The following is an 18929-nucleotide window of genomic DNA, read 5'->3' on the forward strand; positions in this document are numbered from 1 at the left end:
CTGGCAAGACCACCTATATTTTAGAATGCTGCCACCTCCTGGTCTGGCGCGTTTTCTTTGAAACTATGAACTATGAAATGTGAATATCACACTATGTCCGTTTTTCCTGATGCAGAACAATTAAACAGAGCATAGTGTAAACAGACACTGCCCTGTAATTTTAAAGTTTTATTGAACCTAACCCTAACAATTCGTCAGCATTTGTTGTAGTTGTAAATTTATAATTGACTGTGACGGCACACTATTAGTGTGGGCTTTGTGTGGGAGGTGCAGGACAGAGGTAAGCCTTTGTGGGGGAACAGTTAGGGTGCCATAGAGAAAGATATATGAGAGCCGTTTCACACAGGTGCTTGAAAGCCAGAGGGTCATTCCCATGGTGATACCCGTAAAGAAAAATTCAGCTGCTGCCTAGTTACTCATCTCTCTTATTCATCCTGTTAATACATATGTAGAAATTGGGATTCTGTAGCACATTTTAAAGTACAACAAGAAGGTTAAATTAGGGTCGATGAGAACATAGCATGTAGGATTGCTGTAGTAAATATGCAAGTGATGGCAAATGAATAACTTAGGCTCCAAATATTTAATGAGACATAGGCCTACTGATAATACTGTGGTCATATTCCCTTCCTTCTTCCACACTGGGCAGTAGTTTACCTTTTCCTGTGCCTCTTACTTGTGGCCCCCAAGGTCAGATCTGTCTACCAATAGCCCTCTGTGTTCAAATGATTCTACCTCACCTCGGCCTTGGCTTTGAAACACAGGCTTCATTCATCAAACTCACAATGGAATTAAATTAAGTAACTACTAGACAATTTATTTTACACACCCTGATGAAACAAGAGTTTCTCATAGTAGAGGAATATCTGACACAATATATGAGGATGATAAAATACTGTAAACACAAGTCTACTCCCATTGTTAATATACTGTATATACATAGTTAACTATTAACTAAAAAGATAATAAGAAGTATTGAAACGCACAAATAAATTACTGCTACAGGATCTCAACGCATTGAACGAAGTTCGATGAGATCATCCAAATGATTAAGGTGATCACATTTGGGCTTAGTCACAGTCTGTCAACCTATCACAGTGAGAATCAACACAAGCCAGGGAGGAGGAGAGTGAACAGTGTGTAGACAAGGTGAGGGAGAAAGAATTGACAGGGAAAGAACGAGAAGTGAACACAGCTGCTATCAACGTACATTTTTTAAGTTGGTAGATCAATTATTTTGACTGATTAGTGAGTTTGGTTGAGGTAAAAAAAGACTACATAGGAAGATTAGCCTACAACTACGTAAGTATGACACTATGTATTACAACCCAGAGCGTCAGGCAAATAATGACTCTGTCGTCAACTTGTGCTGTTATGGAAGAGTTCAGGGAATCCTTAGGTTAATGGATAACTAGACACTGCAAGTATTAAAATTCCAGCATGGCAAGGCTTTCAATGTAGCATTGTCATTCAGTGTTCAAGGCAATATGTTTTTGTCCTTTTTTATCCTCCAGTTTTAGTTAAAGTGTAGATTCATTTTTATTTGCTTCTGAAACAGATTTATATACGACATGAATTCTTCGGAAGCACTTTGAGTAAGATGGTTTATCTTTGTGTCTGCGTGTGTATGTTCTGTAAACACAGGAATCGCTTCAGTGAGGAAGATGATGGTGAAACAGACCATTGTGAGGGCATTAGTGGTGTCACTGGGGTGCATAGCCATCATTGCTCTAATCCTCACAGTAGTCCAGCATCAATCGCTGGTTCTGCCTCATCGTTTGCAGGTGATCCTAAATTGGAAAAGCAGTGCATGTCTGTTAGACTTTATTTACACATATCCATATATGATATACTACAACACAGTAGTACAACATATAATATAACATATAGTATGCTTTGACATTCCAGATATTTGGTCAAATTGTAGTGTAGACTCTCAATCACCACATACACAATCATTTACATAAGAATGCACGCACATTCTTTGTCTCTCTCTAGTGCAGAAAACATGAAAGGTTTTTCTATTTCTTGTCTTTTGTGTATTTCAGTATGGGATGGTATTTGATGCTGGATCAACTCACACATCACTGTACATATACCGGTGGCCTGGAAACAAAGAAAACAACACTGGGGTGGTTTCACAGGCACTGGTCTGTGATGTCGATGGTATTGTGACTGCATCAATATGACAACGTCTCAAAAATGTGCCGGAGGTCTATCCTTTCCCTCTTATTGAATGGGTTATCTAACTATACATTTGCACATTTTAAATACTTTGTATATAAATCGTCGAAGAAGCAAACATGATTCTGTTTGTTGTCATAATTAACATGAAAGGACTGATGTTTGAAGGTACTGATTATTAGTTTTCTTACAATTTCCTAGTGCCAGAAAAAGGTGCCGCAGAAGAGCCCAATATGTATTCACAACAAGGAGGGCAGATGTTTGGCTAAAAGGGCTGACACACTGGGGTGTCTATATTATTTTTGGGATTATTTAATTTGTTTAGTTTGTTGGTTCAGAGAGTAAACCTATATAGGGTTTGGGGTTGGGTTTGTCCTACTGGCAAACAATAAAAAAAACCGGAAAAGTGTATATGTGACGCAATCTGAATTAATAGAATGTATGTTTTGTTCAGCCATCCGTGTTCTAGCTTCTCTCTCACACTCTAACAGCGTCGCAAAGACAAATCGTTTTTCATCATAGAAATAGTACATGTTTTGCTTGCTCAGGTTGATGATCAGGGCATGTCCATGTCTGTCAAATGTTGGTGTATGTCCTGTTAAGGTGACTGTGGCTTTTCTCTTGCAGGACTTGGTATATCTAGCTACGCTCAGAACCCTCCTGCCGCTGGGATAAGTCTGAAGAAATGTCTGGAAATGGCCGAGATTGCTATTCCTGAAGGTCAACAGACAGCGACCCCAGTGTACCTGGGGGCCACGGCTGGCATGCGTCTCCTGCAGTAAGTCTCGAATGGTTAGTCCCCTATCAAGTAGAATAGGGAGGAAGGAATGTAATAGGCAGGGGGTAAATTATACTGATACAGTATCTGAGATCCCTTTTGGTCTTGTAGTGTGAGTAAATGTAGTTTGCTTTACTCCCAGGCTTACAAATCAAACACAGACTGAGCAGGTCATGGAGCAGGTGGCAAAGGTGATCCAGAGTTTTCCATTTGACTTCCGAGGCGCCCGTATTCTCTCAGGTATAGAGGAAGGGGCTTATGGATGGATCACTGTCAACTATCTACTAGAGGGTTTCATCAAGGTTTGTAGATCAGGCCATGCCAATTGCTGATGGAGTATAGGGACAAAGTGCTTTTTCCTGTAAATGGATCACTTTGTAGCCTACACAGGTCCACGCACAGACATGGCTAGAATAGACACCTGTTAGTGTTGTAGGTCATACAAAGTATGCTTAATTTGCCCACACTTTACAACCTTTTGAGCCTCATCAGACTCTTGACCTTACATGCAACAGTCATAATAATTATGAGTCATAATTTACTGGGCAACATAAATGGATTGGAGTCTAAAGAGGGGCTTCGTGTTTTTACCAAATACTTTTTTTTACTATTAGCATTCCTTTGACGGAGAGTGGGTACGCCCTAAAGGAAGAAAGATTCTAGGGGCTCTGGACATGGGAGGATCTTCCACTCAGATTGCCTTCACACCTGTAGACGCTGTGCGAGATCCTGCCACTGCAGCAGACCTGAAGTTGTATGGTCATAAATATGAGGTGTACACCCATAGTTATCTATGTTATGGTAAAGATCAGGCTTTGAGACAGCTACAAGCACATTTGCTGGAGGTGAGTGGCTGATTAAATTACCCGTTTAAAAAGAGATGAGAACTGTGACTAAATTGAGATTAAATAGAGGGGAATAAGAGAGATCATTGTTGTGGCAACATGACATCTCCAGTCGCAATTTCCAAGAACTGTGAATCATGAAGTGAACCATGATCGTTATGTTGTTGATTTCAGATGAGTGGCCTTGCCAAACCAGTCACCCACTCCTGTTTCCCCCTTGGTTACAATATGACAATTACCATGGGTAATCTCTATGACTCCCCTTGTGTTGCCAAACCAACTTGGTTTGACCCTACTGCAGTGGTCACCTTTGTTGGGACCAGTGATTCAGCCCGATGTCTCAGCCATATGAGAAGTATCATTAATCTCACAGCTTGCTCTTTTGCTCCTGACTGTGGCTTCAATGGAGTCTACCAGCCGTCTGTCAATGGCGACTTCTTTGTGAGTACACTTGTTCCCCATTATATTTGTATTTAGTAGTAGGTACTTTATTAATCTCCATGGGGAAATTGAGGCGTTGCAGTCACACAAGTTGTAAAAAGACACACTCATCCCATATTCGTCTTATAATTAACATGGTGTTTATTCCTTAGGCTTTCTCAGCATATTTCTACACTTTTGACTTCTTGGGACTGACCCCCCAAGCTCCGCTGCCTAAGGTTCTCACCACTATAGATACCTTTTGTAGAAGGACATGGGCTTCGGTGAGACAAACACCTGTACAGTGCAAATTATGTTAAACACTCACACAATCAGCAGTACTTTGACATGCTCATAATACATGTATATTTGGCAGCTCAAGACGGAATATCCAAACGTTAAAGACTCCTATCTTCGTGATTACTGTGCCTCAGCCCATTACATGAGAACAGTGCTAGTGGAAGGTTACAAATTCAACACAACCTGGGAAAATATATACTTCCAGAAACAGGTGTGTCAATATGTTTAACCTAAACACCTTGCAATTCCATAACATCGCAGAAGATTTGTAAATGACAAACCTTTTGATGTTCTATGGATTACTTTACTACCCTCAGGTTGCTGATACAGATATTGGCTGGACTCTTGGATATATGCTGAACCTGACCAATCTGATACCTCCAGATCGCCCCCAAGTGGTGACAGGGGTGCAGCGCAGTCAGTGGGCAGCTGAGGTCTTTTTCATTGCCTTTGCAGTCTTCCTCAGTCTTTTGGTTCTAGCCGTCCTCTGGATCTGGACACCAAATCAATGAGTTCTGGTTTGAGGTAATCAAGACCTGTTCACCCTCTACTTTAAAAAACGTAGTCTTATATCCTCTAATATTTATGATCTGATATTCACCCCAATCAATGAGAAATGAAGCTTTTTATTTAATACATTGTATTTGCCATTGTAGATACATTAAGATAATTAAGATTGTTAGGATGTACAGCTGCATGTATACTGTATATAAAAGGTTAAAACACCATCCTGAATAACAGCTGTCATCATCTGTCTGAATTTGCATTTACAAATAGTACGCCTAGTTTTGCTGAAGCTAAATGACATATAGACATATTAAAATAAGACAGAGAAGTTCATAAAGCACAACTGTGGACACATCCTGGTTAGCAACAGCTTCCAGATTTCTTCACTGGAGGCTCTTTGTGCAACACCATACTTCCTTCTTCAGCCTCGTCGACTTTCTGCTTCATTAACCTGGGATACAAACAAACAAAAGAAACACTTTGCAGTTCCACTCCACCAATAAAATAACAATAACATGAATAGAAGATCTATATAACTTTATTTATGACCTTGCCACAATTTCCATGGATTGCTGCACATTGTCCCCTGTGGCGGCACTACACTCCATGAAGTAAATGTTGTATTCCTGCAAAACAGCTTACAATTAGGCTGACATGTTAGGGTATCATGGAGAAATGATGACTCCCAATTTGCTTGTGGCCTACCTTGGCCAGACTTTCCGCTTCATGTGGCTCAACCTGACGCTTGGCACAATCATTCTTGTTTCCAAGCAGGATAATGATGACTTCATCTATAGCATTGTCCTTCCAAATGCATAAAAATAGTTTGACACAAAAAAGTACATTCTTTATACTTCCATATTCTTGATGTCAAGAAGGTTAAAGAAATTATAATGTACTGTAAGCATATCTTACCAACAAAACAAAAACATCAGACAAGATGGTCATATGATTACACCCCTTTTCGCATTGTAATGCACTATACCTGGATAGACGTGACCCAGTAGCGGACATCACTGAAGCTTTGAGAGGAAGTGATGTCATACATCAACAGGAATGCCTGAGCTTTGTGAAATACCTGTCTTGTGATGCTGCGAAACCTTTATAGACCAGTCAAAATGAATAATTAAGTCAAAATGCTTGAATATTTTCAGTCAAAAAAACTGCATAAAAAACTAGATTCTGTGTTTATTGAATTGCATTAGCCGAATGTTCTTACCTTTCCTGACCTGCAGTATCCCATAACTGTAACATCACTGCTTTCCCATCCACTATCACAGACTGTGTACATGTATCGATGCCTGCCAAGAACACACATGTGCATACATGCATGGACACCACACGCACATAACTTCTTCGTATTTTAACTAAATGAATCTGTGACAGTCACCATGGTGATAGGTCATCAAACTTACCAATTGATGCACATATGTTTGAACAAAACTCCCCACTTCGGAACTGCTTCAAGAAAGAAGTCTTGCCTACATTGCTGTTTCCAACCATCACTATGTTGTAGCGGCTTTGCCCAGGGACACGGTTTGTGCTAGTGTCTGCTGGGTGGAGAAGAGGGAAAGTCGATAATAGTTTTGTGTCTATTCGTACACTGCAGATTCTAGAACTTTCAACTTTCAACAAGAAATCAACTCAAGTTGATTGTTAGAAATTCCTTTATTTCTTTAAATTTTCAATAATTTCTTCACATGTTCATGGCTCTAAAATGTCGGTTTACCCTGATGTTGTCTTGTCTGTATTCTCTTCTTAACTTCCTCTCCTTCACAGGTCTTCTCCACTTGCTCTGCAGAGCTCCTTGTATTTCCAGCACCTACATATGGTGTTGGCTCCAGTTGTTCAGGCAGTGTTTTACTGGATGAGACAACAAGTATTGTGTTAAAAATTCCACAACACATGACTGATAATATGCTGATGGACCATCCATTTATCATGGGAACGGGACATGATATTACTTTGTGTAGTCTCTCTTACCCAGAACAATCTGCAGACCCCACTTCCTGCCTGATTATAGGACCATCACGGCATAAGAGTGTCTTGTTTCCTTCAAAATCTAAAGTAACAACCTACCACAAAATATTATAAATGTATTTAAATGTTATCTCACAAAGATAACAATTATTATATTTTTACATTCAGAACATTTGGAGAAATAAACTATTGAAAGTGTGTCTTAATCATAACAAGTTCCTTTTCTCACGGTTGACATTCATACATTTTGGAGGTGGTTGTTTCTCTCTCTCGCGCTCTCTCTCTCTCTCTCTCTCTCTCTCTCTCTCTCTCTCTCTCTCTCTCTCTCTCTCTGATACATAAAGAATAACATTACCTTCTCTGTGCCTTTATCTTCTGTTTGATTATCCAGATGTAACATGTCATCATTGTTACTTTCGGTGGAACCAGGCCAATGTTCATTTCTGTTATTTCCATTGTTGAACTCACCATGGCCATGACGTCGAGAACCCATCTTTTTTCTTTTTCCTTGTGGATTCTCAACATCGTTGTTGGCATTAGAGAAATCCTCTAATTGGTGGGATTTGTTTAAGGGGTCAGAGTTCTGAACAACATGATCATCATTTGTTGCTAACTCTTTCACTTTGGTGTCCTCTTCCTGTTTCTCTTGTCTCAGATATTCATCTTGTTTTTCTCTCGAATTGCTAAGAGAGGAGACATTTTTGGTTCTCTTTCCTGTGGCCTTGGGGTCAATGTTTAAATCTTGGATTGGATCCTTTATGTTTGCTCGACATTCTGAGTGACTTGGTGAAAGGTCTTCATCACCAGCAGGTTTATGAGATAACATGTCTTCAAATTGCCCCAACTGAACTGACACCCCAGATGGTTTTTTAAAACTCCCAAAATCATTTTTTGATTGGCTGTTATCCGCCATTCCAACTATTTCTAAACTGTCATTTTTGGTTTGCTCTTGCTCTTGAATTGAAGTACTGTGACAGAACTTGCGTTCTGTAGCTTTGTCATTCTCTCTTTCTTTGTATTGTTCTCCAATGGAACCATCCTCAGGCTCAGTCAAATCTCCCTTTAGTTTCCTATTGTAATGTATTTCTTCATGTGTCCCATGTAGATTCTTGCGAGTTGAACCCATCTTTCTTTTTTTCCCTGTGTTGATTGTGGGAGGACTTCCTACATGACACAAAGAACTGTCTGAGAGGAGTCTGTGTGAAGATTCCCTTGGAGTCGTTTCGACATCCTTTGACTGACTACATTGGTAATTCACTATATCTGATTCCAATACATGGTGTGGGTCCTCTACCATCATTGTATCTTCAAGCGGTTTAATTTTTTCTTGAGCAGTGTATAAGTCATGTGGTGAGTCCTCTATTTCCTTATAAATTGTGTCATCTGTTTTGTGTAGTTCTCTGACATTCAAACCTTTGTCCTTGGCATCAGACACTAATCTCAATTGACCCTCTCTCTCTTCCTCTGTAAGGGTTTCTGCAGATTCTCTAAATTCAATGTTTTCTGTCCTCAAAGTGGTTCCTGTTTTGACAATGTTCTCCACCTCAGGTATAGTCTTTGGAACTGTTGCACCCTCTTTCTCCCCTTCTCCTGTGTGTTCCTCCTCATGCCTACTTTTAGGATTTGCACGAGTGGAGCCCACCTTTTTCCTCCTCCGTGAGGTGTTGAGTTCTACGTTAACTTCTTCCTTAGCTCTCTCCAGTAACTCTGGAAACTGAGAGGAGCTGAGATTCTCTGTTAATTGATGGTGTTTTTTTTCATAGGGAGTTGGGTTATGTTGCCCATCAGAGACGATAGAATAAGTGCTTGGTTTGTCATCTGACTGGAATGACATTGCACGATCAGCATACTGACTTAGTGTCTGTCTGCTGTCAGGGAACTCATACATATATTGGGCAGCATTAACACCACCAGTCAACAATACATCCTCTGGCTGTGTTATGTCACCAATAGGGCTTGCCTTTGATTCACTCTGAAACACCTTAAACTGATTTTCACTCACATTTTCTTCAGTGACGCTTCTAGTCAAGATATCCGCCCCTATACTTTTGTCCCCATTTTCACCATCACCGAGTTCTACTTTTGTGTCTCTGTCTTCCCCATGACAAACTTCTCCTTCGCCCACCAAGACATCTTTGTTATTTTCACCATCAATGTGTTCTTTCTTCTCCCAGTCTTCTGTGTTTTCACCCACAATTAGATCTCTACAAGGCCTGCGAGTGGACCCCATCTTTCTTTTCTTTTTTGCAGCTTTGGAGTTCATGCAAGGTGTTTCTTCATTACAGAGAGAGCTATCTACGGGAAGTTTCTGGGAAGAAGAATCCTTAGCATTTTCTGTCTGGCTCAAATAGTTATCAGCTACATTTACATCCAGACTTTGTTCTGATACATGCACATCATGAACATTTATTGGTAATATTTTGGCTTCATCAAGTTGATACGAGATATTTTCAGTACACGCATCAGATATAGGAATGGCTTCTTCATGTGTGTCTTCGTGTGAAACTGTTAATATTTTTGCTACTTTCTTCAACTTCAATGGATCCACTGACTGCTTAACTCTCTCTTCCACAGTGAATGGGTAATTTGTTGGGTCCTCTATTTCTTCCTTATTTGTCCAAGTCTCTGTCATGAGGGCATTATCCATGGTCACTTCAACTGCATCATCATATTCCACATCTTTGTCTGCACATGTGGTTGCTTGTGTTTCGTTGCTTTGAGATTCAACTTCAGTAGTTGTAGTTTCTTCGTTATGGCCATGAAAAATATCCTGTCTCTCTCTCTCTTTCAAGATTTCATTTTTTTTGGATCTTATGGGATCCTCGTTATTGAATTCTGACACATGTTGCTTGGGCAAAGTATTATCATTGCCCTCTTCAGAGGTTATCTTGCTATTTGATTGGTGCAGATCTATGACTTCCAAATCTTTGTCCTCAGTATCAGTCCCACCTCTCAACTGACCTCCTCTTTCCACCTCTCTGATGGTTTCTGTGTATTCCATCAAGTCTATATTTTCTATACTCGGAGTGGTATCTATGTTGACACTGTCTTTCACCTCAGGGACTGTTGTATCTTGTTTATCCCCTTCTCTTGTGTGTTCCTCATCATGCCAACTTTTAGGATTCCCACGAGTGGAGCCCATCTTACTTTTTCTTTTTGTGCCATTGGGTTCTAAGTTGACATTTTCCTCTGCTCTCCCCAGTAATGGTGGAAACTGAGAGTAGCTGAGAATCTCTCTTAATTGAGGGAGTGTGTCTTCATTGGGTGCTGGGTTATGTTGCCCATCAGAGACAATAACATTTAAATTCAGTCTGTCATCTGACTGGGAGGGGGCAGGAACGTCCGCATCTTGACTTGATGTCTGGCTGCTGTCAGTGAACTCATAAATACATTGAAGCACAGCATCATCAGCACCAGCCAACAATACGTCCTCTGGCTGTCTAATGTCTCTAATAAGGCTCGTCTTTGAATCATGTTCATGAAAGATGTTGAACTGATTTTCACTCACATTTCCTGAGTAGTCAAATCCCTCAGTGACGCTTCTAGTCAAGACATCCTCCCCTATAATTTTGTCCCCATTTTCACCATCACTGAGTTCTACTTTCGTGTCTCTGTCTTCCCCTTGACAAACTTCTCCTTCGCCCACCATGACATTTCTGTTATTTTCACCATCAATGTGTTCTTCCTTATCCCAATCTTCTGTGTTCTCACCCACAATAAAATCTCTACAAGGCCTGCGAGTGGACCCCATCTTTCTCCTTCCTGCTACTGGTTGGGGTTCTGCTGTAGTAGTTTCTTGATGACACAAATAACTATCTGTTTGGAGAGTTTGTAAAGAGGCAACCTTACTTGCAAAATATCCAGTGCCTGAATCCTGAATCCTCCCAGAAATCTCTGCTTGTGAGATCTGTGAAAAGGGGTCAATGTCTTCCTTTTGCCCATGTGGTCTCTTCATATAATGTGGTGACATGTCCTCCACCAAAAAACCCTCATGTCTTTCTTCCTTCTCATTCCCATACAATTCGTTACGTTCAGTTGGTTTTTCTCTTGTCTGGTTTGTAGATGTGTTCCTTGTGTCACTCAGATCTGCAAACGTGCACTCCGTATGTTTCTGGTTCATTGGTTCCTGGCTAACTTGTCCTGAGAGATAAATATCATCAGGGTTTAATATGATCGGCTCATCAAAAGTCAGATCAGCCTGTTTGTTGAAGTCGGCGTCAATATCCTCAAGATTAACCATAGACTGGGTCTCGTCAGTGAAATCATCTGTTAAGTGCAGTATTTCATTTTCATCACATGGTCCAGTCACTTGGTGACAAAATCTCAAAACGTCCTCTGACTGATGCAACAGTTCAGAAGGGATTTGAGAAAGAGACACTGTGTTCTCTGTGTGATCTGAAAGTGTAAACTTGCCAAGTAAGGAGCAATCAGATTGGTCCAAATGTTCTTGGGTAAGAGTGTCATACTTCAAGCTGCTTTCATATCCTCTGTCAACAGGGCTCTCTGCTTTGATCATGTTTGACTCCTCCTTCTCTAGTTTGATGGGTGACTCATACAACATATCCTCCTGTAGCCTCTGCCAATGATGCTCCATTTTCTGCTCTTCCTCTTTTACTGTCGTTCTATCACTGTCTACAATTGCATGAGTGTTTGCAGAGTGTGCCAAGTCCGCAGAGTTACTTGACTGAGCAGTATTTTTGTCTAGCAGAATTTGTAAATATGGAGGGTTACTTTTTGTCTCCTTAAGAGAAGATGGGAAATGCTTTTCTGCTGGTTCCCGATGAGAATATGGTTCAATTGATAGAGAAGCATTTTGATGCAATTCACTGTTCACAGCCTCACTGGGTGCAGCATCATTGAATACTTCTATTTTATTTCCACATGCTTCTTCTAACCACAACTCATTTACATCCTGCCTTTCTCTAACTCTACGGGTAGATCCAAGTTTCCTTTTTGTTTTTGTGGTATCCAATTCTGGATTTTCAGATTGTGAAGCTATTAACTGAACAAAGTCCTGTGAGATGGGCTCCGTTTTCCTCAATGCAGCGTTAGCCATAACATTTATCCCTTCGTCCTCCATCGACACAAGAGACTGATCATTTGTCTCGGTTTTCTTTTCACCATTATCCCTCCCCAACCTTCGTGATGTACCAATTTTAATTTTTCTAGGCATCTTTCAAGTGGCCGTTGATCTCTCAATTCTTGATTGACTTAATTTCTGACAAACTAGGAGAAATAAACATTACATTTGCTTTATGCTGTAAAGATGTACAGTGAATTGATTAAGAGCATATATGTGCTTTGTAAGCCTTTGTAAAAAAAATAGCTGATCTATGAAATGTGACAAATTCAACATACCTTTTAAAAAGTCTGTCTGTGTAACACCAAACACTATTCAGCGAAGTGCCAGCATAGCGTTGAGCTCAGTTTCACAGTATAATTTCTTAACTTTGAATTTCTGGAACAGCAACCATCTAAAACCCACGTTTTCTGACACCAACCGTAGCCTGTCGTTTTGTCTCCACTTTCGTGCATATTTATGTTGCCACAACTTACTTCCTGTGCATTAACACAACCAATTGCCTGAACCGAACACTTCCTGAAGTCAGTTATACTTTTAGTTGTGAGCTGACGCATCATAAATAACAAAACACCAGTTTACTGGGGAAACTTAACATTTACCACTTGCTATACCAATGTAGTCTATGAACATACTAGGTAGCTAAAACATTTTTTTTTTTATTTGTCTAAACCATAAATTACTTATTCTTACCCATATGCAATGGAGTTGAAATTGTACCTTGTGTTATCTGGATCAGTTTGACATAAGCATGATGTACGCACTAATAGCCAGAGTCAAACTCTCAAACACATTGACATCAATAGCAATTTATTTACCATTAAAGCTTAAGTGAGCACTTCAGTAAATGTCTGAAAGAACAAACTTTCAGTCATGGTCTTGTACTTATGACATCCCCACAGAAAAAAGTCATTATAAAACAAAGCTAAATCGAAAGTAAAAAACCACCAAACATTGCATCTAAGTTTTAATCAAAATACCTCAAAAAACAAAAAAGTATGGGAAGTTGCATGCCAGGAATCAATCCAACTTATTTGACATGCAATGGGTGGTACTCACTACCCATACAACTACAAATAGAAAAGAAAGCAACTTGTACTGTAGAAAGCAACTTATAATGGAGACAATATTCCAAACGCACCTTTTTCTCACATACAGTTAATCAGTTAATGATAGTTGACAATTACAGAAAATAGTTGAACCAGGAAGTTGTCCCATTTCAAAAGAGAACAATCTAAAATATCGTGTCATTTTAAAATGAAACTTAACCCATCCATAACCTGATTCTACACCACGGAAATCTTCTGGTTTTGTATGAGTTCAAGTTCCGATCCTCACTTCCTATCATTAGATCTGGAGCGACTGTAGACAAAGAACGATGTAAATTTATTGAAAATTACAGCCTGATCAGTTTATGCATTTACCCAAGCATATCTGAGTCCACACTTACCTCCTTGACCTTGAGAAGGATCTGGAGGGTTTATGGTTCCTGTCTCTGGACAGAGACCTATCTCGTCTTCTGTCTCTGGAAAGAGACCTGAATCAAAAAGACACACACAAAATGGTAGTAAGTTAATGGTGGCATTAAGACCAGGGGGATTGAGCCCAATAATAAATTGTTCTCCCTACAACAGATCAATGAAAATAACACACTGGAAAAACGGGGAAAGAGGCACTGATAGAATCACCTGCTGCGGCTCCGACTGAAGCTCCTCCTCCTGGGAGATCTGAGGAATGGGTGGGATAAAATGATAGGTGAGGGTCCATGACTTAAGAATACCCCAGGCCATTTCCTATTAAATCAAATCCATTGGAATCATTATAAAACACCAACCACAGCATCGCCCTTTTCTGAGCAGGTGGGAAAGGGGGGGTGGGGGGGGAAAGAGTCCTCAGCAACCTTTACTTGGACCAAAGTACTGTTTGGTGAGCCACCTCTGAGGGTAAATACATTTGCTCCAGTACAACCAGATTTCCAATATGTTACCAGCATATTGCAATGCACAGTAGATAAGTCAACGTGCTTTTTAAGTGGACGTCACAACAAATTAAATAGGGCCTTGTGCTTTATCACCAATACAAGATTTCCAGCAGTGCATGGAACCACAACATTTGAATTTAGGGATATAGGTTGAATTAGGGACCTACGGATGGAGTTCCCAAACTCTTATGATTTGTACTCTGGGAGTACAATTACTTAACTGTGAAGTTCATATTCAAGCTCAAGCAGCTCTAGATTAAGCATGACACTACAAAAAGCAGGAGAAAAACAACTTACTATTTGGGGGGATTTGGACAAGATAGAAATGACGCAAGAAGGCCAGACAGTGATGGCGAGGGAGGTCGAATTTGCAGAGAGGATTTGCCACATGTTGCAAATGTTGGAGATATGTAGTTGGTTGGCTGGCGGGGGCGGCTGTAGATTTTCCCTGTCTTTAATAGGTAAGCCGAGTGCAGCTGGTCGTAGATAGTTGTGTTCATAATGGAAAAGGTATAGAAGCTGATTGGTCGGTAATGTGGGATGGGCCGCTGCCGTTTGGGTTTAGGTTGGAGGAGGGTGCTGGGAACGGCATGCTCAGGAACCAAAAGGCTGGTGCCACCTGACGACTGGCCATGCCTGGGTCATGTAACACGACATCAGCCAAGCTGATTGGGGCACGCTGGTCAGCGGTCACATGATGCTGAAAGAGGACTAGTTGACTGACTCAGAGGGTGGTGAGGAGAGGCATGGTGATGACTCTGCAACGGGGTTCATTTTTATTAATATAGATGGCAAAAAAATCAAACGTAAAAAAAAAAATTCTAATAAAGCTTACATCCATAAAAATAAAATGACCAAACACTTGCCACCTTTTCATAAATTGACAAACTGCTCAATTAGTCTTCACTTTCTCTGTCACAACCCGAACTAGGGCTAAACATGTAAAAGGACCCCCTTCCCAGAACCTAGTAATCCTTTGCGTTATGGACCCCTTTAACACTACAGTTTATGTTCCAGATATGATTACCCTTTTAGAAAAGTGAATTTTATAAGCACTACTGTAAACCACAACCCGTTACCTGAATCCAGCAGTATTAACTAAGGATAAATCAAAACTGTGAGTAAATGATGAAAGGGGATATAAATGTTCTGGTACACATGTTCAAAATTGGAATAGAGGAAATAAAGAGAAGTTTAGAGAAACATTACCTGCGTCTCACTGGTGGGCTGCGACGCCTGTAGTCATCCCGCGGGCGTCGGCTCCATGAAGGGGGGGGGCCGCGGCTCCTTGAGCGTTTCTCCCCACTGGATAACTCAACACGCACTCTGCAGCCACACAGCGTCCTGAAGACATTGACCATAATGCAAGAAATCAGCACTTGGCCACGCATGAATGGAATACCATTACTTATGTTAAAAAACTAACGCTTAAATAGACACATGCGTACCTTCCATCCAGCTCTCTCACAGCATCAGTTGCATCTCTTGGGTCCTCAAACTCTACAAAGGCAAAGCCTGGAGGGTTCCTGGCTACCCAGACACTGCGCAGAGGGCCATAATACCCAAAGGCCCTCTCCAGCTCTGTCTTGTTCCCACTATTGCCTAGATTCCCAACATAAACCTTACAGTCAAGAGGGCAATCTCTGTTAAGGGCAGGATCTAAAGGGGGAAAAAACAAAAATATAAATATTTGTTTCAACGAATTATTCATATTGATGCAATGTATTATTCAACGATGCAAATACTACATTACCTCCCATTCCAACCGATCTCGATGCCTCAAATAGTAGAGTCTGTCACAAAGAAAAATATGTATTAGCACACCATCTAGACACTGAAATCATGCTACAGACAAATATCTTAGTAACTATCTGAATCTAGCGCTGTTAGACGGTACATGCTATCGTCTTTACTGGGTGCCATTTTACAAAGCAGTTTGGATCATGTATAATCAATGACCTAATAAAGATTAACGTCCTTATACGAGCAGCCACCACAACTAGAGGTTATAATTGACGGGAGAACCCATTGATCAATGTCCAGATAAAGCGAGCGCTTGCTACGCTAGCACCAGAAGTTAATTTCATTGTTTGGACATAACACACGGACAGCTATCATGGCCGACGAACGTGTGCTTGCAAGTGATTCCTGCCAGTTAGCTAGGCCCAATATTATTTGCAAATATTTATTAAAAGACTCATTACGGCTACTTGGTGCATGTAAATGTCCTATTATTTCCCCAAACTCCATGTACATTGTAAAAAGACCGTTAGCAGTATTATTGGTAGGTAGTTAGCTACCTTCTTCTACATTCAAACTGCTAGCATGCCAACGACTGTCGGCCATGTTGTCAATCGCTAGCTAGCTATTTAGCTGGAGCCTTGAGGCCTAGGAACTCCCACTGTGCGCGGGGAACTGAAACTCCATTCATTAGCTGGCTATCTGATGTATTGGAGTCTCTCCTAAAACACGGGAATATTAATATGCAAGCGCCGAAACTATAATCTCGATAAAATCCCTAAATCCCATTCTGGTTTATCTGCCTGCTCCAGACACTACTTGCCTATGTAGCTAGTACTGGAAATCTTGCTACTGGGCCGTGTCTAGGATCTACGCTCGACCCATTAGCTTAGCTTTACTGCTAATCTGCTAACGCAAATATCCACGACAGGGAAAACAGCAACGTTAACATTAAAAATAGCATGCAAACTATACTAAAAGATATCATTCGACGACACTGGTAACTCGTTATAAGTTTCCGTTACATCAACGTTAAAATTTGCAATTTGAACACACTTAGAAATATTACCAGTTAATCCCCAGTTTCCGTATGCGTTGGTGAGTTTCACAACGTGTGGAAGCGAAGGCGACGTCTAGCTAGCTACAGTCAGGTTGCTACTAGTGTAAGAAAGGAAAAAAACGTTTCTTCTTACGCACGGGAAATTCAAGTGCAATGCATTCTGGGATCGACTTGGCGGGTCATCATCATGTTTGACAAAATAAGCGAAGGCCTACTTGTGTAAAATACATTTAAATGTTTGTTTGAAAACATGTTTAATGGGTTTTGAAGCTGATCCTTCATTTTTGTAGATATAGCCTCATTCCTAAAACAGTTAAAGCAATATGTATTATTAATAGGCCTATTATTAAATAATATTAATAATACAAGTAAATATAATACGTGCTCTTGTTGGCCTATAACTCAAATAAACAAATGATTATGTTATTCCACATATTACTAAAATATTTCAATTCAAGTCATTCAATTATGGGCCACAAATAGGCCTAGGCTACATAATCGCCTAATGACATTCAAAAGGGGAGATGTACAGAAACGTTTCTGTCCTAGTTTGTGACCACCGTTATTCTATACTATCTAACTGCTAACTATAGCCTACTCTCCTTTTGCTCTCACCTAAATCTGTTGTTGTATCTCATGTTATTCATTGCTCAATAATAAGCTTTGAAACCTAATATATTCTTAATGGGCCTACATATGGGCCTAATTTAGGTTATATATAACAGCAAAAACATTTCTGGTTCTGGTACACAAGACAATCAATGCTCCTCATATCACACACCGTGACCCCCTAGAGGGCAGAAGTTCATTGCTAAAAAGGATCAAGCAGGAGATTACGCTTGTGGGGGTTACGCAACACAAATGCCTTGAACACAAACAAAGAGCATTATGTTGCTTTATTTTGGTCTTGGTATGTTTGTGTGAGGGTCGGCGCCCCTATTCCACCTTTTCTTCACATGGATCAACATATTTTGCTGTTTAGGTTTTCCTCACTGTCTCTGCATTCTTGTTTAGCCGTGAAATAGCCAACATCTTCCTCTTTCTCACAACCACTCAGAGCACAGTTTTCAATCAGATTAGAACAGCACATTCTGTTCTGATTAACTTCCTGATGACTGTGTATCCTTGAATGAACCCGCCCCCGTGCTTTTAGTTACATTGACACTCAATCAGACACTAGCTTGTATTCACTGAATTCTGCAGCGAAGTTTGTACTTGAAGAAGAATAGCCAATTCACTCATTAGGACTGGTTCTAGAGGTTACAATATTGTTAAGGTACGATGGATATTAAGGAATGTAGCTTTCTTTACCCAACACTTTGTTGTCATGGAATGAGACCCAACAGTGCTAACAATAATTGCTAGGCTATTTATAAAGAAGGATTTATACAGATGTAGAACATTCCGTTTTACTTTTACTGGTAACGATATTGCATCACTTGAACAGCCTTGGCTATAGCCTACCCTAGACGCTTGATCATTTTTCGATCACTCTGCAATAGAAACTTGAAATGTGCATGGAGTAACAAAACCAGAAATTGTGTAGGCCTATTTGTAAATATTGTGGTTATTAGGCTAGGCCCACTCACAAGTTGAATTTTAAAGATGTAAGCCTAACTGTTAGCCTAAATCACTGTGACAATAAACTAATTCTCAGACGAGGCTTGAGGATTTTGGTTTAATTGAGCTGACAACAAAAGTTGTTTAATGAGTGTTTTTAAAACGTTTAGCTGTAATTCTAGAGGAGAGACTGTCATTGGCGCGTTAGTCAACGTTATAATTAACCCTCAACTAACCTACTGTGTTTCAGCTGATCAGTCGTCAGTACAATAACTATTGGGGATGAAATTCAATAACTCTTGCAAACCCACACAAGAACTAGAAAGCGGCACTGTCTTGATAGGCTATTGTGTGAATTTCTATGCATCAACTTGGCTATTTTTATATTAATTATATTATTAATTAATTATAGGCCTAATTAAATTTCAGTTCAGACATGTGGAATCCTGAAAGAATCAGATGGCAGTTGTGTTATTCCTATAGACAGCCTATAG

At 40.2% G+C, this 18929-nt stretch overlaps 2 protein-coding genes across 5 annotated transcripts; one reads left to right on the plus strand and one right to left on the minus strand.

The window, feature by feature from the left end:
• Positions 1–1108: 1108 nt before the first annotated feature.
• entpd8 (ectonucleoside triphosphate diphosphohydrolase 8) lies at positions 1109–5262 on the plus strand. Its single transcript, XM_047024545.1, has 10 exons — positions 1109–1302; positions 1645–1784; positions 2049–2166; positions 2812–2962; positions 3105–3264; positions 3577–3807; positions 3982–4248; positions 4401–4511; positions 4604–4738; positions 4845–5262. Exons 2-10 carry the CDS (start codon positions 1665–1667, stop codon positions 5037–5039), a joined length of 1488 nt encoding a protein of 495 aa, XP_046880501.1. The 5' UTR covers positions 1109–1302; positions 1645–1664; the 3' UTR covers positions 5040–5262.
• LOC124470614 (serine/arginine-rich splicing factor 3-like) lies at positions 5134–16992 on the minus strand. 4 transcript variants are annotated; one of them, XM_047024542.1, is made up of 12 exons: positions 13783–15282; positions 13545–13631; positions 12373–13456; positions 7370–12240; positions 7018–7109; positions 6764–6897; positions 6450–6584; positions 6254–6335; positions 6020–6134; positions 5740–5838; positions 5584–5660; positions 5134–5485 (listed from the first exon to the last, which is right to left on the minus strand). In XM_047024542.1, the coding sequence occupies exons 4-12, from the start codon at positions 12185–12187 to the stop codon at positions 5395–5397; spliced, it is 5643 nt and encodes a 1880-aa protein (XP_046880498.1). In that variant the 5' UTR covers positions 12188–12240; positions 12373–13456; positions 13545–13631; positions 13783–15282; the 3' UTR covers positions 5134–5394. The 4 variants fall into 4 exon arrangements, with proteins under 4 accessions (XP_046880498.1, XP_046880497.1, XP_046880499.1 ...); XM_047024541.1 differs by having other exon boundaries at positions 6450–6587; XM_047024543.1 differs by lacking the exons at positions 5134–5485; positions 5584–5660; positions 5740–5838; ... (4 more) ...; positions 7018–7109; positions 7370–12240 and adding exons at positions 15285–15419; positions 15524–15734; positions 15829–15868; positions 16885–16992 and having other exon boundaries at positions 12888–13456; positions 13783–13821.
• Between the last annotated feature and the right edge of the window lie 1937 nt (positions 16993–18929).

This window comes from Hypomesus transpacificus, chromosome 9 (assembly GCF_021917145.1).
Source record: "Hypomesus transpacificus isolate Combined female chromosome 9, fHypTra1, whole genome shotgun sequence".
In the NCBI taxonomy this organism is placed as follows: domain Eukaryota; kingdom Metazoa; phylum Chordata; class Actinopteri; order Osmeriformes; family Osmeridae; genus Hypomesus; species Hypomesus transpacificus.